Source organism: Carettochelys insculpta, chromosome 14 (assembly GCF_033958435.1).
Source record: "Carettochelys insculpta isolate YL-2023 chromosome 14, ASM3395843v1, whole genome shotgun sequence".
Classification (NCBI taxonomy): domain Eukaryota; kingdom Metazoa; phylum Chordata; order Testudines; family Carettochelyidae; genus Carettochelys; species Carettochelys insculpta.
In genome coordinates this window covers 40,311,629-40,335,639 of record NC_134150.1, presented here as the reverse complement: position 1 = coordinate 40,335,639, position 24,011 = coordinate 40,311,629, and the positions used below count along the sequence as shown (strand labels likewise).

General features: G+C 45.7%; 1 protein-coding gene across 3 annotated transcripts in view; it reads left to right on the top strand.

Moving 5' to 3' along the window:
• Nucleotides 1-301: 301 nt before the first annotated feature.
• The window catches only part of KLHDC4 (kelch domain containing 4), a 48,696-nt gene continuing 24,986 nt past the window's right edge, over nt 302-24,011 (top strand). The window contains exons 1-5 of one of the 3 annotated variants that reach the window (XM_075008627.1): nt 302-367; nt 3,724-3,815; nt 5,291-5,369; nt 9,508-9,606; nt 16,546-16,682. Coding sequence is in view for 1 of the 3 variants with exons in the window: in XM_075008625.1 (XP_074864726.1) it covers nt 364-462; nt 3,724-3,815; nt 5,291-5,369; nt 9,508-9,606; nt 16,546-16,682 (506 nt within the window). In the remaining 2 variants the exon portion in view is untranslated. Of the gene's footprint in view, nt 463-3,723; nt 3,816-5,290; nt 5,370-9,507; nt 9,607-10,317; nt 10,397-16,545; nt 16,683-24,011 lie in introns of those variants that run through there. The other 2 variants (XM_075008625.1, XM_075008626.1) reach the window with 2 other exon arrangements.

Sequence of the window (24,011 nt, the reverse complement as noted above, 5' to 3'; positions counted from 1 at the left end):
CTCCAACTTCAGACCATTGCTCCTTGTTCTGCCACCTCTCTACTGAATCCTGCAAATCTGGGTCCCAGTCTGGCAATGCACTGCAAATATGGGGTGCTGTATCTTGCTTGTTCCTAGCACAGCTGCACCACGGCCTTGGTCAGCTACCCGTGCAAGGCAGGAAACTGGTGTGCGAAGCCTTCCAGGCCAGCAGATGGCATTCACAATCCCAGCTCCTTCCCTTTCAGCCCAGGCAGGAAATCACCTCTGACTGCCTAGGAAGCAATTGCTTTACAGCCAGGGTGTACTGCCATGTGAGTGAGCTCGCGCTCTCTCTGCAGGAGCAGAGGGGCTCGGTGGCGGGCAGGAAGCCAGGCTGCAAGCATGGGTAAGAAAGGCAAGAAGGAGAAGAAGGTGAAAGGGGCAGAGAAAACAGCGGCTAAGATGGAGAAAAAAGTCTCCAAGAGAGCTAAGAAGGAGGAGGTGAGTGGAGGTGCGGGAGCAGGTCGGGTAGCAGGGGGCTGACTCCTTCTCCAGACAGCTAACGCAGCAAGCAGACAAAAGCACGCGGCGTCAGCGCCCCTGGTCTTGCCTGATTAAAAATCTCCCCGCCCCCTGGGGTGCTTTGTTAGAGCTGCCTTGCTCTGATGAGCTCACTCTTGCAAATCGCCCGCCAGGGTGGGTGACTCCTGACTCTCAGCTGTCAGATGCAATGGGGAATCATCCTCCCCAGGGGGTTCTCTGAGCGGTACAGGACCTAACAAAGCAACACCCAGCACATCTCAGAAGAGCAATTCAGAGCAGCTGTTGCATTTATTTTCGCCCTCCCCGGGCTCTGTTCTGTATGAGGTGAGCTTCCCAAGTTTCTCTTGCAAGCAAAGGGGCTCTTGTTCACGTTATCACTGAATTCCTAGAGTGCATCCTTCCAGGCAGTGCCCTGTGTTTGATAAAGCAAGTTGTGGATGTTAAGCTGCCAGTAGTTTCTTAAAAACTCTTCTTGAAAGCTGTAGCTCTCTTGACAGAAGAACTAACAGAGCTCTTAAAGTTAAATTCCAAGGGCAGCGATGATGCAAAAAAACCCCACCATGCGTTTAAAAGACATGGCAGGGTTAAAAATGGTATTGAGAAATGGAGCATTTTCCTTTAGGGGGTGTTACAAAGACCAATCTGGATCCCTTAAGGTCTGAAAGAATCCTGCAAATCTGAGGTCCTGGTCTAGCAATTCACTGTACAGATGAACAGCTGTCCGTATGCTCTTCCCACTGTTTTCTTGTACCTATGTGGAGGGTCAGCCAGCAGCTGGCACTCAGTGAATTGCAGGAGCTGGGCCACCAGCCTGGCTGTTTGTTTGCTCTCTGCATTGCTCTCAATGTAGACAATAAAAGCAGATTACTACCTGCAGGTTCTTGTGGCAGTGCTGGAAGGACTGAGCTGCAAGTGCTGTGGGGAAATTTTGCCTTTGAGTTTTATTAAAATGTTTCAATTTGAACTAACTAGAGGGAACACAAAAGAATAGTAAAAAATAAAAACAGCTAGTGTCAGGCTGAGTTACATAGACAGATGCCTAGAGTTTGATTTATGGAAGAGCTTATCCAGGCCTAAATAAGTATAACTTGGCTAAGTCACCAGTAAGGAAGAGGTGTAACTCTCTACAATATTTGAAGGGTGTAAACCCCAATCAGAGAGAAGCGTTATGGGCTCAGTCTTGCAAAGTATTGTACGCTCTTGTCTGATCCAATGAAAGATGTAAGCCTGTACTTAAAGCGAAGCAAGTGGACAGTCTTAATGAAGACAATAGCATATGTCTAAATGTTTTATTAGGATAGTCTATAATGCTCAGCGTCTTACAGCACTGCCTTTTCAAACAAAGCAGTTGGCCTGTTGAATGCATGATACAAAATTATAGAAAACTCGTTCATATCCAGCATTCTATCATCCGGAACTCTCAAATAAGCGGCATTTTATCATCATCATCATCATCATCATCAATAACCGTGGGCTCAGCGCCCGTTGGTGTCTGATGCCTCTCTCACTATTTCCTTCCATCTTCCCCTGTCCTGTGCAGAGTGGCTTAGTTTCTGTAGACTGGCTCCGCGCCAGTCTACTACATCATCTATCCATTCTCTGTGGAGTGGTTATGTTTTCCATAAATACAGTATAGTGAAAGTAAATACAAATAAATACAGCAAATACAGTATCAGTTTACAGTGTACAATACTATTGTTGGTAAATGAAGTACTTGTGTACATTTTTATTCTTAATATCTCATCTTGTTTTTCTTTATTATGCATTATTATTATTTTCTTTGTTATGCATTAAGTTTACCTCTCTTTTATCCAAAATATTTGCATATCCGTCAACCTCCTGGTCCTGGGGCTGCCGGATATGAAAAGGTTGATTGTGTCTTCCATACTGTGACAGTTTGAAAATGTGTAGCTATTCTGTTGCATGTAATTGTTAATCTTTAAGATACTGTAGTAATCAACTAAATTTTATAGACTGGACTGGGCTTGAGGATTGAGCCCTGCACCAGGGTGGGGCAAACTAAGTAGTGTGACAACATTAGGCTGGGCATTTGGAAGAACAACCTGACAGATCTATTAGCGTATGGGCTGCCTTCTCAAGGAAAGCGGTGTAAACCCACTGCCTTGAACATTTAAACTGAGTGGGCTGAAAGCTAGAAAATGCACTATAAGGAACAATCTTTCATTTTCCCCATCTCTAACTGGTATGATTCCAGCCCATCTGGGCTGGAGTAGCTTCCCCACCTGCCTGCAGCATGCTGGAGCACCCCTGGCTGCAGTGTGGTAGGACCTGGACTACTCTGGCCCAATTGGAGGTTCCCTGCCTATAGCACTGCTATGGGTGAGAGGTGCTTCAGTGCAGTCAGAGCAGCCCTGGTGTGCCGCAGGCAGGGGGGCTCCAGCCCAACCAGAGCAGCCCCAGTTCCTGGCTTTTTCATAATCTGGGGGGCTTTAGGGTTTATGGAAACTGAAGGGGAAAAACAGATAGCACATGAAGCTGTCTCCCTAGACAAAGTATAACTTAGAAATAGAAAACACATTTGTCTTTCTGCTTGCACAGAAATCAGGCCAAGAAAGCACAACCGTGGGCTTTAGAATCTGTCTGATTCTATCTGCACCTCAGTTTCACAAACACTGAAACAGCTGCCCTCTGCTTGTTAATAGATAGGCTTTAACTCCCAGTTGAGCTGCAGAACTACTCACCAGCAAAGGTGAAACAAGGTGCCTCCGCGATGCACTGACTGTTACAACCTGCTTTCGAATTCAGGAGCATACAGTAGTTGAAACCTGCCTTTAGTACAGGATGGAAACAATATGTAACTTGATACCTGGGGCAGGGGGTGCAAGAGGAACACCTTGTCCGGGTGATTCAAAAGGGCCTGGATTCGCTGCTGCTGCCATCGCTACAGTGACAGCAGTGAGGACCGGAGCCCTGGGCATTGTGCTCTGGGCTTCAGGCAGTGCTAAGGGCTGGCAATGGGGAGGGGTGCAGTGCCTGAGGACCCACCCCTTCCAGGAGCATTGGAGCCAGCCACCACCTTGCCCAGGGGCCTGGAAATTCTGTCACCCCCCCACCCCCAATTGACACTTGACAGTTTAATTAGGCGAATCCAGTCGAATGAAAGGAAAAGTGGAAAATCAAAGGAGTGGCCAGTGTCTGTCACATGTGGATGATGATGGGTGCCAAGATGCTCATGCCTAACTGGCTGTTTGCTTTCAGGAGGATCTTGAAGCCCTGATAGCAGAATTCCAGACATTAGATGCTAAAAAGACCCAGATAATTGAGACGGCCTGCCCTCCGCCCTCCCCAAGGTAAGTGATCACCTGGAACCTGGCCTGGTATTATCCAGTAAGTGGTGGTGCTAATAACACCTCTTTAGGTACTATCCTGAGAATGGGGGATGTAGCATCAGCTAAAATGCTTTCATGGAGGGATAGAAATGTATAAGGTATTCAGCCCTCAGGGTGTCAGAGGGACCAGCTACCTCCCTCCCAACAAATTCTTTTCATTTTCCCTTTAGCCGGCTCAAAAGAGCCAAAGTGGGGAAACCTTTCTAAGCTGGTGGTGAGATCAGAGGGCTTTGGACCATGTAACACAGATTAGTGTAGGGGAGCCTTGTGACTCGGGCTGGAAAATTGAGGGCACCAGTAAAATTGTTATGAGACTGCACTGTGAGGTACAAGATACAGCAGGCTAGCGCCTGGAGCAGAGGACTGGTATCCCGGCACTGCAAGGCTCTAGTCCTGGAGCTGCCAGTGATTCAATGCCTTGAAAAACACTTAGGCTATGTCTGCACGAGAAACATCTGTCGGCAGAAGTTACTGTCGGCAAGGCACTCTCGAGAGCACTCTGTTGACGGATTGCATCTACACACAGCTTGCCCTGTCAACAGACAACTGCCAGACTGCACTGCCCTCTGGTGCCAGAAAGCAGAATGGCAGCTCTCCAAACTGGGCCGCCCGACAACCGTCTCTGTCAGTGGAAGTGTCTACACTGCACTTGTGTCGGCAGTACTCTGTCCAGAGATTGCTATGTCTCAAATATTTGAGGGATAACACTGTCGAGGGAAATGCAGAGTTCTGTCAAGAGACTTTGTCGACAGAATGCTTTAAGTGTGTGGACGCTCCCTCAGTTATGGTGCTAGAAGGCCCCTTCTGTCGACAAAACTCTGTAGCGTAGACCCAGCCTTAGTGGATTTGTTCCCCCCCCTGCAAGGAGGGGTATGAGAGTCGCTTACCTCACAAAGTTGTTGGGAGGCTCAGTTAACAAGAGGATGCTTTGAAGGCCTGATCCTGTCAACTGCAGTTACGTATGGAGATATTGGGGGCCTAAGCGAACAGCAGTATTGATGGAAGAAGGATGCAGAGAACCTTAAAATGAGACAGACCAATTAGAGACCTAGCCATCTGCCATCATGAAGCTAATTTTTGCTCCTTATCCATCAGCATTAAAATTAAAATCTTGTCAGAAGCTGTGGTAAATGACAATGTAATGTGTGCCTAAAATAGGGGAAGACTTCAGATGAGCCTTTCTGGAAGTGTCTACAAAGTTAATTTCTTTTGGGAAGTTTTTGGCTTGGAGATTTAAAAAAAAAAAAATCAAACTCTTAGTGGCGTAAGTAATGGACAGGAACTTTGGTCCGGAGGGCAGAAGTGCTAGCACTTGTTGAATTATATATCTCAGACTGCCGTGCATAGCCTCTGAGATGAATGACAAATGATTCTGTTACATGCTGATGTCTGCCCATCTCTCTCTCTCTCTCTCTCTCTCAATCTGTCTGATGCAGGCTGAATGCCTCCTTGTCTGCTCATCCTGAGAGAGACGAATTGATCCTTTTTGGAGGTGAATATTTCAATGGCCAAAAAGTAAAGTATTCTTCCTTTTATCTCTCCTTCCCCTCCCTCCCCCGTTGCCTTGAGTGTAATTTGTGAGAGTTTCATTTGCAGCAAAAATGTTAAGATGAGGTGGTAAAAATATGCAAAATAATCTTTAATTCCAGCCTAATACTGTTTCATGCCTGAGCTGAGTGTTGTTCCGGATTGACGTGCATTGGTGTCCATTAAGGAGTCATAGTGGTTGCAGAAGAATTAACTTTGCAGGATGTCATAGTTTCTCTAGAATTGACATGGACCACATTAGCCCAGCATCTTTGATTTCTGTTATACTATGTGTTTGCCCCATTTGCCCCACTCTGAAAATGAAATGATTCTTTCAGCTCAGGTGGGGTGAGTACTTGCAACTGCTCAAGAGCTTCTGCCTGCAAATCCTGCACATAGCAATTATTTACTGTATTTCTGGAGGCAGGAAGCTCCTTGTCCTTCCAGGCTGGCACTGGCTTTGTGTGCTTGGGCCTGGAAATGCAAGTCTGCATAGACTCATTGAACACTACAACTGGAAGGGACTTCAAGAGGTCATCAGGTCCAGCTCCCTGCCCTCACAGCAGGACCAAGCACCATTCAGAATCTCTAGACCATCCCTGATGGATGTTTATCTAAACTGCTCTTAAGTATCCCCAGTGGTGCAGATTCCACAACCTCCCTAGACAATTTATTCCAGTGTTTGACCACCCTGGCAGTTAGGAAGTTTTTCCTAATGTTCAACCTAAACCTTTCTTGTTGCAGTTTAAGCCCATTGCTTCTTGTGCTATCCTCAGAAGCCAAGGAGAACAATTTTTCTCCTTCCTCCTTGTAACCCTCTTTGAAGTACGTGAAAACTGCTATCGTGTCCCCTCTCAGTCTTCTCTTTTCTAAACTAAACAAGCCCCATTCTTTCAGTTTTCGCTCATGGCTCATGTTCTCTTTAATCCTTCTTGTTGCTCTTCTCTGGACCTTCTCCCATTTCTCCACGTCTTTCTTGAAATGTGGTGCCCCAAAGTGGACACAGTACTCCAATTGAGGGCTAATGAGCGCAGAGTAGGGCGGAAGAATCACTTCTCGTGTCTTGCTCACCGCACTCCTGTTAATGTGTGGTCTTTGGCTTTGATTCAACACTACCCTAGCCTGCACTGCCTGTTAACAAACTCCATTCCCTTTAGTCATTTCCCCTTGCTTTCAGTCTTTCATAGCTAAGTACCACCTGTGTAGTACTCATAAGAACAACTGTCTTGTGTGAGACCAGTGGTCCCTCCAGCAGAGTATCTGGTCTTCCAACAGTGGCCAGTGCCAGGTGCTTCACGGGGAGTGAACAGAACAGGCAAGACCTGAGTGATCCATCCCTTGTCATCCACTCCCAGCTTCTGGCATATAGAGCCCCAGGGACACCCAAATCATGGTGTTCCATCCCCGCCCATCCTGGCTAATTGCCTCTTGGAATTTACCTAGTTCTTTTTTGAACCCTGTTGGTCTCGGCCTTCTTAGCTTCCTCTGACAGGGAGTTCCACAGGTTGACTGTTGTGTGAAGAAGTACTTCCTTATCTTTATTTTATATCTGCCTCATAATTTAATTGGTGACCCCTAGTGCTTGTGTTCTGGGAAGAAGTAAACAACATTCCCCTGTTTGTTTTCTCTGGACTAGTTAATGTTTTGTAGACCTCTGTCATATCTTCTCTTAGTCATCTCTCTTTCCCAAACTGAAAATTCACAGTTTTGTAAATCTCTCCTCACATGCAAGCTGTTCTGTATCTCTAATAATTTTTGTTGCCCTTCTCTGTACCTTTTCTAATATGTCTTTTTTGAGATAGAGCGTCCAAGTCTCCACACGGCATTCAAGATGCAGGCATACTGAGGATTTATACAGAGGCATTAGGATGGTTTTTTTCTTACTCGTTATCCCTTTTCTAATGGTTCTTCACATTTGGTTTGCTTTTTTTCGACTGCCACTACACACTGAATGGGTGTTTTCAGAGAACTGTCCACGATGACTCCAAGATCTCTTTTTGTGAGCAGTAACAGCTAATTTAGATGCCATCTTTTTGTGCACATAGCTGGGATTATGTTTTCCAGAAAGCATTACCTTGCATTTATCTACATTAAATTTCATCTGCCATTTTGTTGCCTGGTCACCCAGTAATGTGAGATCCCTTTGTAACTCTTCACAGTCTGCTTTGGCCTTAACTATCTTGACTAATTCTGTATCATCTCCAAATTATGCCATCTCACTATTTATCCCATTTTCCAGATCATTTATGAATAAGTTGAACAGCGCTGGTCCCAGTACAGGCCTCTGCGGGGTACCACTACTACCCTCTCTGCATTCTGAAAACTGACCATGTATTCCTCCTTTTACTGGTTACTGATCCATAAAAAGATTTCTCTTTTATCCCAGGACTGCTTACTTTCCATAGGAGCCTTTGGTGAGGCACCTTGTCAAAGGCTTCTGAAAATCCCGTGTTTGTTGATGCTCTTATCATGGGCAGACTTAAGCAGTGTTGGTCGCCTCTTTCAGGAGCATCACATCTCAAACATAGAGCAAGTCCATCAGCCAGAGAGCTGTCCCTGATTGGTACCATGTGATTCAGGCACCAGGGGTTGCCCTGCCCGCTGACTTTCCAAATCAGTATCCTTGATTTAGAAGCTGTTCCTCATCCGCGCCCCCTGGCTTCTTGGCCCATGTAAGCCAACCGAGATGACAGAGCCTCAGACAGCTAGTGGAGGCTCATTGGCACCTCAGGTGATTGCAGGCAGGGAGATGGCAGTGAACCATCTCATAAATGGGGTGGGAATAGGATTGTTTAATATGTGTGTTATTTTGCATAGGGCCCCACAACCCGATCCTGCCTGTGGCATTCTGATCCCCTAGCACAGGGGTGGGCAAATCAGCCTTGGAGGCCAAATCCAACCTGCCAAGCATTTCTCTCTGTCCCCTGAAGCTGATTAACATTGCGTGCATACTTACAGCCAGCAGTGTGCGTTTAGCTGCCCTCCCCCCACCTTGCTCCATCTGCTGCTGGGCTGTTCCTGGGATTCTCCTGCTAGCTGTGCAAAGGGGGAGGAGGTGAAGGAGAGAGGGTAGTGCTGAAATCAGGGTGTTCCCCTGTACACCATCTCTGCAGAGCAGGGATAGTGGAGCGTTGAGACACATTGTGGCGCTGCTCCAGTCTGAAGCATGGATGGTAAGTGACTCAAGAGTGCAGAGCAGGGGAGACAACAGAACAGGGCAGATTTCCATTAAACAGACAGAGGTGGCTTCTCTCAGAAACTTACCCAGCTGCAGCCAGCTGTCACTGTCACTCATATCCAGTCTGTGCCACACACAGGCCCTGTCTACACTGGTACAAATCTTCAAAATAGCCATGCTAATGGCCATTTCAAAGATTACTGATGAGGCGCTGAATTGAGCATTAGCATTAGGACGCTTCCGGCCGCAGCGCTTCGAAAGCACCACTTTCGAACGTGTGCAGCTCGGCACGGCTACGCGGGGGTCCTTTTCTAAAGGACCCCGCATATTTCGAAAAGGCTCCCGTGTAGCTGCGCTGAGCCACATGCGTTTGAAAGCAGCACTTTCGAAGCGCCACACCTGGAAGCATCCTAATGCTAATGAGGCTCGTTAGTAATCTTCGAAATGGCCAGTAGCGTGGCTATTTCAAAGATTTGTGCCAGTATAGACACAGCCTTATGGTCACTTTCGCATATACTGCAACACACACTCGGTCTGTGTCACAAGGTCTATCTCTCTCACACAGTGTTTCTCTTTCGTACACCCTCTGTCTCTCTTTATAGTCCCTGGCCCCACCCCTTCTGCCTGAGATCCCGCCTGTTGGGGGCCCAGAGCTGGTGCACTACCAGTACCAAAATTCTGCAAAAAAATGAGAGCAGAGTAACGCCATGGACTGAGCAGGCTGGCCTCGTCTTGTTCATGCTTAGCAGAAGAGGACTGTTGAATTTTTACAGCGTCTAGTGGAGGCAGGTCAGCCTTCCCTTTGTGTATACTTTTCCCTCTCTGTTTAACAGCTAGATAACGATCTCCCTGAAGTGGCCTGTGCTAGTTAAGAATTTGATGCACTACTGTGGAGTAAAATTAAATGGTGGGCTCTGGTGATACCGATTCTCCTTTTCCCTCCCACAGACATTCCTGTATAATGAGTTGTGCATTTACCACATCCGGAAGAGCAGCTGGAGTAAAGTGGACATCCCAAATCCTCCTCCCAGGCGCTGTGCACATCAGGTGAAGTATTTGGCCTCCCAGGCAACAGGGCAGCACTCAGAATTATTCTAATGGTTGTATTTCAAGATGCTATGGTACTATTGTGGACATCTGTGTTTCTGTCAAGGCTGTTCCCCACTCTGGCTCTGTGAGTGCAGAAGGTGAGGGCTTGCAAAAGACCTTAAAAATACCTTGCTTCTTCTATAGGCTTCTGCTTTAAAAACTTCCCAAGGTCACAGATTCCCTGACGCTGGGAGGGAGCTGCCAGTACCCAAGTGAGAGAACTCCTTTTTAAAGCCCAGGAAGACACACTTGGGATGTCTCCCAGCGGGGTAACTGCAGGCTCTTAACCTTCAGGTGACAGGATGAAAACAAAAAGGAAGAAATTAAGCTGCAGTTTGGTAGCTGAGCTTTATTTTTAGGCTTGCATATACACAGACTCTTCTCGAGGACACAGGAGTCAAATCATTGCCTTTAAACAAAAGAGGTGATTTATTAACAAAAGAATTACATGATAAACATACTTGGTTGCTAGGTGTTACAGAGCACAGAGAATTACTTACCTGAGATTCAGTTTAAAAGTTACCGTGTACAGGGGAGTACATCAGGCAGCCTGAGAAGTCCTGCACCAAACCCAAAATGAACAATAACATGATCATGTCTTATTAAACATTTCCTTTTTACTTTCATATTTGTATGCCCAGGTCTCCTTCTGGCCCTGATATTTCATGAATTCATTAAGCCCTGCTCAGGTTTAAACAGCTTTGTGTCTCTCTTCTCTGGCCAGGCAGAAGAAAAGCCCCTTCAGCAGGTAACTGCTTCAGTTCAAAAGATGCCTCTCTCTTTCTGTTGGCTTACCTGGCTGTTTGCCAATAGAAAACCCCACTCTTTCTGGGCTTAACCCTTGACAAGCATTCATTCATGACAGTTTCCAAGGGGTTATGGCTTCTCATGTCACCATGAGAGGCCAACATTGTGATGGAGCTGTGACCTGTTGTGCTGAGAAATTAAGAGAGTTGATCCTTCATTGTGACTTAAATGACTGAAACTGTAGATAACAATTCCATGCTCCAATGTTAAGAGTATAGAAGTAGAACTGTATTGCAGATCTCCTGACCAGCATGGTGATAAAGACTGTGATGTGCTCAGGGTGATGAAAGAGGCTCCAAAAACCCAATAATAATGGGGGATTTCACCTATCCCTTATTGATTGCGTGTATGTCACCTCAGAATGAAATGTAGGGAAAAGTGACACAAAAACGTGGCTTGGTCTATAGTACCAGTAGGGGGCCATCGATTTAAGTTACGTAACTTCAGCTGTGTGAATAATGTAGCTGAAGTCAACAGCCTTAGGTCTACTTACTTCACTGCGTTAAGTCAACGCTGATGCTCTCCTGCTGACTCTGCCTGCACTTCTCATTGCAGTGGACTACTGGAATCGACAGGAGAGCGCTTGGCAGTTGGTTTATCGTGTCTATACTAAACACAGTACATCAACTTCCTCCGAAATGATCGCAGCCCATCAGTTCTGTGGGTAGTGCAGACAAGCCCTGAGGACGCTAGTTAAGCAGAAATTTAAAAAGGAACAGTCACAAGAGAGAAATGCATGCAAACTGCATGGAAACTGCTTAAAAACAACGTAACAGAGACTCGCGTTATGTGTATATTCCAGGTGAAAAACAAACAAACCAACAAAAAAGGGGTAAGACAACCAGAAAAATTTGACCATGACTAAGAAACCAAATGAGAGTCCTGTGCGTTTGCTGGATCTGGAAGAAGCACCAGAGTCAGTTTTAGCTCAGGCTGTTCAAACCAAAAACCTGTCTTTGTCTCTGGGTCTGTGGGGAGTCCAGTTGCAACGAGTACATGTAAACCTTCCCCGAAGGTGGTACCTCTCAGCGGGTGTTACAATCTGCATGATTTGCCTCCAGCACACCCCACTGTTTTGGTTCCTAGAGGAGCTGTGGCAGCTCTCCCCAGTGGAGTAGGGGACAGTCATGCATAAACTGTGCAAGGACTACAGTGGATCCCCGAGATATTTCATTCATTAACATCTTACCTCGGTACGTCAGGAAGCTGCCTTGTCTGTCACCAGCAATTTCCCTATATTCCTCAGAGACAAACCATGCCGATGCAGAGGACATTAGTCTGTAATTTCCGTGATACTCCGCTCAGCAGGCTTCTGTTGTTCTTTTGAGGCTGTGCAGCCCTTTTATCCCTGAGTGTACAGTTTAAGTGAGGTGAAGGAGCAATTCAATCTCTCTCCTTTGGTGCATTTGCCAATATGATTGCCTGATAGAGCCAGCCAATTGGAGGCAATTTTCATTGTGCAAACACCTGTGCATAACAGGTTGGGGCCTCTCCTAATTCTTTTCACACAGGCCATCTGTAGTGTCTGTCTTCTGCAGAGAGTGGATCTTGGTGCAGGTGGTAATCTGGCTCAGTACCTTCAGAAAGTTGCCTTGCGGTCATCCGGTCACACAGGATCAAAACGTTGTTTCCTCATGCTGCAGCAACATACAGAGATGGCTGTCCAGTGAAGTGTGTGCTGCGGGGTAGGGAGCCACCATTCATTTACCCTTGTGACAGCAAACCTAAATGCCAGACTTGATCCACATTGTGCACCTCTCTTCTCTGGTACTTTACATTCTGCCAGTTAAACATGGCAATGCTGACTAAAGCCCCAATCCTCTCCCTCTGCTGCCTGAGTAACCTTCACAGAGTCCCACTAATGGAGTCCACAGGAGTGCTTCACAGTGCAGGACTGGGGGTGTAGGTGTGGGACCATGAACCTGGGTTGGATTTTTTTTTATCGTGATAGAGAAGGAAATCTGTTCTCTCTCCTGATGTTCTTCTCCTGTTGGTAAAAACAAAATCACCCTTACACTCCGATACAGCAGAAGTGGTTTTAAGGGAGGTCCTTTTTAAATGAATACTACTTGGTTAGTTTGAAGTCACCAAAACTGCTTCATAAAGTGCCGTAGCACCCATCATTTGGATCTCAGTGTTTTACAAACAATGTAAAGGGTCTGCAATGTCACAGAAAAGCACCCACTGCTGTTGGGGTGCGGGGAACACAGCTTTTGCAGGCCCAGAGCAGTTTGGACAGGAGGTAGAAAGCAATGTAAAAGAGCCAGGAGCAGTATTACTGCTCTGTGTGAAATGTGGACCAGAGTGAAAACCTAATTTACCAAAATAAACTCAAACAAACAAGAAGAAGTCCTGTGACACCTTGTACACTGATAGGAGCATAAGCTTTTGAGGGAAAAGACCAGCTTCATCAGATGCATGAGTGGGTGGGGGGTGGGCTTCAGAGGAGGATTTAAGGAGAGGGTCTCAGTCAACGGGAGGGCCAGAGTTGACAAGGTCTGTTCAGTCATGGAGGGTGACCTTGTCAACTCTGGCCCTCCCCTTGACTGAGACTCCCTCTTTAAACCCTCCTGTGGAATGCCCACACTCGTGCATCTGACAATGAGGGTCTTTGCCCACAGAAGCTTATGCTCCAAAATATCTGTTAGTCTATAAGGTGCCACAGGACTTCTTGTTTTTGAAGATACAGACTAACTCGGCTACCTCTCTGATACTTGTTAAACAAGGATCTCTGATTGCCTCTAGAGGGCAGGACCTGGGCTTTGTGTCTTATCTCAGAGACAGCAGCAGAGTGCCACTGGCATCATGCTGGCATGAGGGATCAGGTATTGTTTGTGTGACTGGAGCATCTAGGAGTCATGGACCAGCGTTTTTGATGCTAGGCACTGTGCAAACAAAGAACACAAAGTTAGCTCCTGGCCCAAAGCGCTTAGAATCTGAGCATAGGTGACAGACCGCAGATGGTGACAGACTGACCTAGGGGATAGTACAAGGAAACTAGGAGGCAATATGGGTCAGCATGCCAGGCCGTCATCTCAGTGTGCCTGCAGCCTAAGCTATTGTCACATTTTTGGTAGGATTTACAGCAGACTCAGCTACTGATTCTGAAGGCACAGTACGAGCTGCTGAATTGGCACCTCCTTTTCTCGCAGCACATGGGTTCCTTATTCAGGTCTTCACAGAGTCAAGCTTTGCATAGTTTGCAGAATTCTTATTAATTACTTTACTGTATTGCCCAAATGCGCCAATGAGAATTAGATCCCTTTGTGCTGGATTCAATACTATTATAAAGGTAGACTTGTGCCTTTTCTCAAGAGTTTGGGATGAAATTACAACCCCAGGTGAAAGAGTTGCAGAGAAACAGGCTTCTGCAACACTGATTCATTTCCCATTTAGCACTATGGTGAGTACCACAACATCTTCTGTAGGCAGAATTATCAAGGTTGTGTGACCCTAAAAGGAAGATTCATAGTAAAACCTTTATGTTTCATGGAAGTTTCCTTTCACAACTAAGAGTCCCAGTTGCAAATACTCACTCCTAACATTAGAACTTACTCTGGTAAGTTGTCCCATTAAATTCACTCACACCCGGGAGTAAGTACTTGCAGGATTGAGCATTTTTATTTTCCCAAAATCTTAACATCAAGCAGAAATAAGTGGCAAATTATGTTTACAACAACTTCAAAGTCTCCTAAGAAAACATTAAAATAGATATCGTTGAGTGAAACCTATAGGTAAAATATTGGAATGTTTAAGGTTGTATATTCCAGATGGTAGCAGTGACAAGTATTAACTAATGAGTACACAAGATTGTTAATCAGACACAGGTAGGGAAAGCATTTATGTTTCCTAAGGGGCTTGGAGCTAAATTAATGCCTCATTCATGTGTTTAACATTTATCATCCTTACTAGTTGCTGTGTTTTTGATAAGCCAGGAGATAAATTTAGGAAAGTAACTTTAAAAATGTTTTTAAATAGACACAGAAGATGAGGCCCTAGAACAAATGCATTAAACTGCCAGAAGTTAGAGATGTCTTTTGTGAAAAAGGGGGATCCTTCCTGCCACAAGCACTGCTAATTCTGTGGGGAAAGATCTTTTCCAGCAGGTGGCACTGTCTCAGTTAAATCTTACTACCAACAGGGGAATTGCAATAAACAACTGCGTTTGTCAATTTTTTGGTTTTAATTTTACCTGCAGAACTTTGTGCTATATTGTAGGTTTGATCTTTAATTACTGTTACAGGGGAGAAAACTCAGTCCTGTTAGCTGACTAGTTGGATGCCTTCCCTGCAACTTTGTAAAGCACGTCCCTCATGAGCTAGGAGTTAAACAGAAGTGCACATCTGCGGCTTCCTTGATCAGGTGTAGCCTCTGACACAAATTCTCCCCTTGGCATGGCAGCCTGCTGTTTCCCCCTTACAGCCAGTAGACCTTGGGTGAGAGTGGCCACAAACAAGTGCTAGCTGGTATTTAGGAAGCTGCAGTTTGGGGTTTGTAATTGATCTGTAGCCTATCATCAAAGTGGCACACATAGTGCTATGCATGCTTTTGTATGCCCCTAACTCCACAGACCCCTGTGGAAATAATGTGTTTTAAACAAGCATGTAGCCAGTTAGGTTTCTATATGTTAGAACGTATTTGCCTGCAAATTCATGATTTTCCCATGCATTATCTCCCTGATTTATAAATTAGGCTCATGAAAGTGGAGGTGCACGATCACACGGACCTGACGTTTAAAAATCTGTTCCTAAGATGGTAACTGGGCTTTTTGTGGGAAGCGGCAAAGATGGGTATTGGGGAGAGATGTCATTTTCCTACTTTTGTATCTTGTCTGGATACAGGGATCAAAGTGCTAGAAATGCACAGAGGTGTTTGTTTTTAATATGTCTGTTTCTGGGGATCCCAGCCATCTTAGGGGATGGTTTAAGGTACACAGTCAGTCAGGTTTCATTCCATACTTTGTGTTTCTTTTTCTGTCTGTCTGTCTCCCTGCCCTCCTCCTTCAGTCACTGAGCCCTAGGGAGTCCGTCTCTTCACGCCCCATTCCTGTATTGTGAGCGCCTCCTGATTTTTTTCTTAACCCCCTAAATCCTCTTGTGCCATCTCTTGTTTCATACTGCCAGCCATTGAAATTCGTGCTGAGAGCAAGTGCTGTCCATTCCTTCTGTACGTGCTAGAATGAAAGTTTTATTTCTTAAGCCAGCGGATTTGGGGAAGGTTCAGGTTTGGGTTTTTGGGCTGGGCCCCAATTTGTCGGTAATGAAAACAGATTATAACCTGTTGGTGATTGCTTAAAAAGGTTCTGTATAAGGGTCAGATTAATAGTAAGTTCAGTCTGTCGTCTTGTCTGGGCTTCATCACAATGGTATCTGAGCCACCTCATAGTCTATAATGTATTTATCACACACCCCTGTAAAGGTAGGGCATTTCTACCATATCCATTTTACAGCTGGGGAACCGAGGCTCAAAGACGATAAGTAAAGTGCCCAAGGTCACATGAGCAATCTGTCGTAGGCCAAGGTATTGAACCTGGCTCCCCTAAGTCTTAGGCTATGTCTCAGGCAACTGAACCATCTTTCCTGGCAGCGTTGTGCCTCTCATGAGCTTGCCTGCCCTTTTGTGGTATGTTATGTACTGCTAAGAAGGCAGCTGTTTTGTCTAGATGCTCAGTGTCTTGCCCATGGATTGCCTGGCTGAGGCTTGAACGATTGCAGAGTTACTGCCAAACACCAGTCTTTGGCATGATATTCTGGGGAGTTTCCCCTCTTCAGGGTGGGAGAGATTTTAAACCTTTCTTTTGAAGGAGAAATCTCAATGACTTTTCCCACTGTGAGCCAGATCAACAGATGTGGGGTGCAGCACTGAAGCAAAGGCTACACCAGAAATGCACCATCGACTGAGCAACCTTGAATTTAAACACCAGCTTTCTTTCCAGCCCTTCAGAGCTACTTTAGCCAAGCAATGCACCACAATTGCTGCTTCTTGTCTGCTGTGTCATATTCCAGAAGCAGCTGCATGTGGGACTGACCAAATTATCAATACCTTTGTTTTTAAAGGCTGTATGCCCATGTCCTTTCTCTCTCTCGGCAGGCAGCGGTGGTGTCCCAGGGCGGCGGGCAGCTATGGATATTTGGTGGAGAATTTGCTTCTCCTGATGGAGAACAGTTTTATCACTACAAGGATCTCTGGGTCCTGCATTTGGCCACCAAGGCATGGGAGCAAATCAAGTAAGTGAGATGTTCTGAAATTAACCCCATTGACTTTAGTGGGAGCTGTATTTGCTCAGGCCTAGTTTGGTCCTTTGTGTGGGTGCATGATTTCTCAGCAGTCTTTGGGTCTGTCTCTGTGGGCTCTGGTTGTTTCTCATGGTGTGTGTGCTAGAAAAGGTGGAGATGCTCTGTGATTCCCAGGGACCATGTGTCCAGGAATAAACAGAAAATAAGAGACGTATTCTGTGGGCAAAACTGTAGTCCTGTTTTTTAATCAAACAAGTTCTGCAGCAGAGCTGGTTTGGTGCATTGTTGTTTTGCTCCATCACTAACTCTGTGTCCCATGGTTTATTCTCCCCTGCCATCCAGGACAGCAATAGCCATCAGATTTTAATGCAATTTCCTTTCATTGCTCCATCTGCCTAGAGTCTTGGAGAGGCTTTGCCTTTGTTTTGAGTTTGCTTGTAATGAAGCTGTAACCCAAGGAGAAATGTTGCAGTCCTGGGAGGAGCTGGCATCCTTGCTTAGCCATGTGACTAAGCCAGAGAGGAATGAAGGGTCTCCTGTGTATCACTTTAGTCTGAGTTTACAAAAGTTTAAAGATTCTGGCTGCAGAGCGGAGCTCTTCTGCACAGTTAGTCATCACTGCCCCCACTGGTAGAATGGCTGAGGTATTTTGCATACCAGCCCCTCCCTACACTTCAGCGGCTAGCTTTTGTGTCAGCTTTTATGCTTTCACAAGAGAGACTGAGAGTAGTCTGGTGGATAAAGCCTGGGCCTGAGATACAGCAGCCCCGGTTCAATTCTTGGCTCTACTAAGCCGTGTCTACACGTGCACGCTACTTCGAAGTAGCGGCACTAACTTCGAAATAGCGCCCGTCACGGCTACACGCGCCAGGCGCTATTTCGAAGTTAACTTCGACGTTAGGCGGCGAGACGTTGAAGTCGCTAACCCCATGAGGGGATAGGAATAGCGCCCTACTTCGACGTTCAACGTCGAAGTAGGGACCGTGTAGTCGTTGCGCGTCCTGCAACTTCGAAATAGTGGGGTCCGCCATGGCAGCCATCAGCTTAGGGGTTGAGAGACGCTCTCTCTCCAGCCCCTGTGGGGCTCTATGATCACCGTGGGCAGCAGCCCTTAGCCCAGGGCTTCTGGCTGCTGCTGCTGCAGCTGGGGATCCATGCTGCAGGCACAGGGTCTGCAACCAGTTGTCGGCTCTGTGGATCTCATGTTGTTTAGTGCAACTGTGTCTGGGAGGGGCCCTTTAAGGGAGTGGCTTGCTGTTGAGTCCGCCCTGTGACCCTGTCTGCAGCTGTGCCTGGCACCCTTATTTCGATGTGTGCTACTTTGGTGTGTAGACGTTCCCTCGCAACACCTATTTCAATGTGGTGCCGTGCAATGTCGATGTTGAACGTCGACGTTGCCAGCCCTGGAGGACGTGTAGACGTTATTCATCGAAATAGCCTATTTCGATGTTGGCTTCACATGTAGACGTAGCCCTAGTGACCCTCTCTGTGGCCCTTGGCAAGTCACTTAATTACTTTGTGTGTCAGTTCACATCTGCAACATGGGGAATATCATCCATACTGTCTGACTACTTGGAGTGTGAGATTCTTAAAGCAAGTCTTTTACTGTATCCTTCCATGTAGGGGAAGACAGCAGTCGAGGGGTTAAGCCACTGCACTTTTGCTGCTGACTTGGTGGGTGACCATCCATGATTTTTCCTTCTGTAAAATGGGAGTAATAATTATTCCCTGCTCCCCAAGAGGATGTTGGAGGCCTAGGCTGCTACAGGTTGAACCTCTTGATCCAGTGCCCTTTGGACCTGACTAGTGCCAAATGCAAGACTTTGCCAAACCACAGGACATCAATATTGTCTAGCACATTACTAACACTTTCATTGCTTACTGGGCTCTCAGAAGACATTTAGGGGTAAAATACAGATAAATAACAGCACAGAACACTGAGAGCCAGGACTGGTGGCAGTAAACAGACTTTATGGGCCCTCGGGGAACTTGGCCACAACAATAAGTGGTCATCCAGCTAACTAAAAGCATGCCAGATTATGGATTTTGCCAGACGAGAGAATGCCGGACTAAAGAGGTTCAATCTATAGTAGCAATGCAGCTCTTAGAAACCCAGGCATGGAAGGTATGTAGCATGCAGAGGCTGCTGCTGACAACACAAAGAAACCTTTGTGGGGATGCTTCCTGGCAGGGGCTTGAAACATTTGACCACTCAGTCAACGTCCGAACGAGTCTCATTTTCAGCAGCCCCTAGGAGTCTCAGAGGGAGTTATTTATCTTTCAGACTTCTGGCACCTGAATGCCAGCCTCGCTCTAATTAGCTGTTGACCTGGAGGTGTTAGTCTAATAACAAACAGAGTTTATCATGTGAAGGAAAAGAGCAGTTTACTCCAGTGAATTACTTCCTTAAGTCGCTGGAGTCATTGAGCTAAATCCTCAAAAATGATGCTGGCTCCTCCGGGGAAAGCCTAAAAAGCCAGTTGTCATGGCCACTGGGGTCTCTGCAAACTGATCTGTCCACTCAGGTGAATTTGGAAAATCCATGCCTGTGCATTGCTCCTCAGGTAACTCCCCCGCTCAGCCTTCTCCCCTTGCCCCACAAAATAGGTGCTTCTGTGAGTTATTATCCTAATAAAATGCAATAAATGGCAGGAGCCTGAGGGTCTTAGGTAACTTCTGTGGGCGGCCCTGGGGCAAGCCTGCTGTATCCTCTAAGTGTACCTGACTCTGCAAGAAGAAGCACCTAGCATGAGCTTTGCACACTGCTAAAATGAAATTAAAGTTAGCATTTCATTAGGGACCCAGACCTGCCAGACAGAATACGCCCTCAGTTCTCATTGAGATCAGGAGCTGCTTAGCACCTTGCAAGGTCATAGCCTCCGTTAGTTATTTGACCTTGACACGTGACCTTTGATGCTTAGCTCTTGAGGTGCCATGGGGTTTGTTAGAAATTGCAGCACTGCAGTGACAAACCCATGTGCATTGTAGGACAGAAAGAGAACTGGGCAATACAGACCATGGTCTGACCAGCTGTTCTTTTCCTGTGTGACACTGTTTTGCCCACGAAGAACAGGTACCTAGTACTCATTGACTTGAAGGGAAGTATATTTATTATCATGCAAAAAATACATCCCCAACTCTGCCATTATATATTGACTAGAACTAATGCCCTGGAAATTTGAAACCATGTTTCCAGCTTCTGTGGCCTATACAAGTTGAACCTTTCTAATCCGGCACTGTCTCATCTGGCAACCTCTGTAATGTGGCATGATTTTAGTTAGCTGGATGACCACTTATCATGGGTGTGGCCAAGTTTCCCGTGGGCCCATAAAGTTTGTTTCAAGCTACTATTCCTGGCTCTGTGTTCTGTGCTGTTAACGAGCTATAATTTACTCCTAAATGTCTTTTAAGAGCCCACTAAGCAGTGGAAGTGTTAGTAATGCTGCTTGATAATATTGACCTCCTGTAGTCTGGCAATTCCCTCTTCTGGCACTGGTCAGGTCCAGAGGGTGCCAGACTAAAGAAGTTCAACTGATACGAGGGCTTCTGGGGGATTATACAGATCAGGTTGATTTGGAGTGATCCACCCCGTCTTCCACTGAGAGCTTCTGTTAGTCAGAAGGTTAAGGCCACTTCAAGTATGGGCTGGCAGCTCTGACCATCATGGCTAATGGCCATTGATGGACCTGTCCTCCATGAACTTATCCAGTTCTCTTTTGAACCTACTTGTACTTTGGGCCATCACACTATCCTGCGGTGATGAGTTCCACAGATTAGATGTGCGTTGTGTGAAAAAAGTACTTCTCTTGCCTGTTGCTTGTGGTGATGCCTTGCTGTGATTCACTTGGTTGTGATGACATTTTCTTTGCCCTCAAATATATGATTCTAATTAGAGATGTAAATATTTCATAATTAAATCAGTGTTGTTCCTGTTTCTATGCAAGTGGATAATCATTGCATCTTATTAACATTTAACAAGCCATGACAACTTTACCATTCACAATACCTTCTCCCTGGGATCTTGTAAACCATGTGGCTCTGGCAACATAACTCTGTATCTATTTGTCCCCTTCTTTTGCAGATGACTTGTTTGCTGGAAGCCAATCTTTCAGTCTGGTCTGCATTTCATGCTGGCCCATGTGCTAGGTTCCCAATGTTAAAATAAAAACAAAGTGCGTCTCTGCCTCCTCTTTGGGAAAAGGTCTAAGATCTGTGTTAATGAGAGGCTTAGCAAAGAAGGCTAGGGAGAAGAGAGGAGACATTTTTGTTTTAATGGTAACCTGGCTGTGAAAATCAAGCTTCTGCTGTCTTTGTGTTGTGGCAACTTGATTACCGTCTGCAGGGGAAGGGCAGACCAGACTGATCAAATTTACTGTGTTAGGTTTTTGTCAGAGGCGTGAAACATGGTTTCACTTGCTTTCTTTAGTACAGTTCTTTTATCTGCTCTTTAGGTCCCCAATCCTGCATGGGAGTAGCTTTATTCTAGAGAGTGTTTCCAATGAGAATGCTGGTATGAGTAGTTACACGCCTGCGAAAGAGGATGCCAGATGGAGTCTAGATGCTGGCTATCCATTAACTTGTTAGGATTATTGCTCCTGTGGGGATGGGTGATACCAGGCATAATCAATCCATTGTTACTAAAAGCCAGTACCTGTTGGAATCTCTGTGTATTTGCAGAATACCAGAATACCTGCTGGAGTTGCATCTCAAGAACATGAATGAGTGTGTTGAGTGATTTGAGTATTGGCCTGCTAAACCCAGGGTTGTGAGTTCAATCCTTGAGGAGGCCATTTAGGGATTGGGGCAAATAGATGTCAGGGATGGTGTTTGGTCCTGCCAAGAGGGCAGGGGACTGGACTTGATGACTTACCAAGGTCCCTTCCAGTTCTAGGAGATGTGTATCTCCAATTAAGATTGGGGAGTTGCTGGACCAGTGCTGTAACATTGGAATCCTGTTGCATTATCTTCTTCCATGTTAGGATGCTTTAGTTAGCAGGTGCAACATCCGTTTAAGACACGCACACACACTGTATAACCATGAGTGAATGCATGGAGATGAATAAATGCAGGGGGCAACTTTGTCCAGGGAAACAGGAGATGACAAATTTGCCTTCTGCCAGAACCTTGACATTTTTGATTTGATTAACTAATGGCACTGGAATAGCAGCTGGGATTGCAGGAGGACTGCTGTGTGAAAGGGTTGAGCAACAGACAGCCCCTGTTGTAAACAGCTGTTTCTCCACTCTTTCCATGTAGTCATCTTAAAGCGAAAAGCAGAGATGGCTGGAAAAATGGAAGAGGCATTCCAAATTGTGAGAAAAATTGATTTATTGAGATGGCTTTGAGCGGTTTTACATGACCCAAGTTCACACTAACAGTTCAGGCTATCATCGGTGAGGTGCACTCAGTGTTTGTCTTGCTTCCTAGAGCAACCAGTTTCCACCCCTTCCATCCTCCCCAGTGATGGTCTTGTGTATAAGGGGCTCAAGTGTCCTCAGTTCCATTCCTGGCTACACCCCACATTCCTACCCGACCATGGGCCTGTCACTCAGTCTCTTTGTATTTCAGTTCCCCAGCTGTGAAATGAGGCAGCAGTGTTTTCTTCCTGTCTTTGGGACAGGGACTGTGCCTGGCACAATGAGGCCTTGAATATGCTGCAGGTCTCTAATAGCAATGGTCATGCAATAATAGTAAGAGCTTGTGTGGGATTTGTGTTTAGAGTCCTACGAATTTCTTATGGATGTTTATTATTTCAAAGTATCTTTGAAATGCCAAACTGAAGTATTTACAGATGCCGTTGGTGACTTGGGGTAAGTCTCAATGTGTGTTTCAGTTTCTCACATGGAAAATGTGGATAATACTGCCTGTCTCCCACTCTTTGTCTGTGTTGTCTGTTTGGGTTACAAACTTTCTGAGGCAGAGACTCTATCTCCATTGCACAGTGGGGCCCCGTTCTCTAATCTAGTGTTCTAGGTGCTACTGAAATATAAATCATGAATACAGGTTGATCCTCTCTAGTCCAGCACCCTCAGAACCTGACCAGCGCCAAACCAGAGAATTTGCCAAGCCATGGGAGGCCAGTATTGTCTAGCAGCATTACAAACACTTCCACTGCTTACTGGGCTCTTAGAATACTTTTAGGGGTAAATTACAGCTAAATGATAGCACAGAACACTGAGAGCCAGGAGTAGTGGCTGTAAACAAACTTTAAAGATCCATGGGAAACTTGGCCACACCCATGCTAAATGGTCCTCTGGATAGCTAACATCATGCCAGACTACAGATGTTGCTGGATGAGAGACTATCTGATTAGAGATGTTCAACCTTTAATCCCAGTTCCTTCAGCACACCACAATATACATGCAGGACTATAGAAATGAAGCTACCTCTAGGGTGGAGACTGATGCCTGGTAAATAAGGCATCAGTGGTGAGGGAGATGAAATTTTAGCCTAGGTCGTAAGGTAACACCATTATCAGCTCTTCTGTGCCTCTGTTTCCCCATCAGCAAAATGGGAATAATGATAAACTGCTCTTCTTTATAATACACTTTGCGTTCTATGGATGAAAAGTTCTAGATAAGAATGAGATATTATAAGACATATTTGGGAATCTAACATAGAGGCAAAGCAGACAAGTTATTAGTCTTTAAGGACCCATTGAAAGAACTATAAGATTTTGAATGTGTGAACCTGAGTAGGGTGAAGAGTTGAGATGATCCTCCTGAGATTTGAACATCTACTTCTAGGAAATCTATTTATTTCCATCCTGGTACTTTGGCCGGAAAGGATGGCTTAGTGATTTAAAGCCTTCATGCTACTGGGCCTTTAGCCATGTCATAGGAAGTTTGACACGTGCTGTCTAATTAACACTAATAGTTTTAACATAAGACACAGAGCCTCACTACTTTGCAAAGGCTGAGGGGTAAGTGCATCCCATGGTCCTAAGGCCATTAGCGTGTCTATGTGCTTGTGCAGATCTAAGCAGTGACAGTCACTACTGGAGCCCTACAGCTGTCTGACAAAGTGTAATTATTGCAACCGCTTTGGTTTGCATTTTGCATTTAGATTTTACAATTCCAATAGCTATGCTAAAATCACCTTATTTGTGTGATGGCAGGGACCATAGATCACAAACTAGACTTCTTCCTTGCCCACTCTGCGGCAGAACACAGTTTTAACCAATTTACACTTCTTTCTTCTTCCTGGAGAGAACATTCCATTCTAGGCAGAACTCCCAAAAGCTGGGTTGATACTTCTCTATATAGATGTCTGCCTAACCTACCCACTGGAGTATCTGAGCGCTAACAAACACCGTGTTCC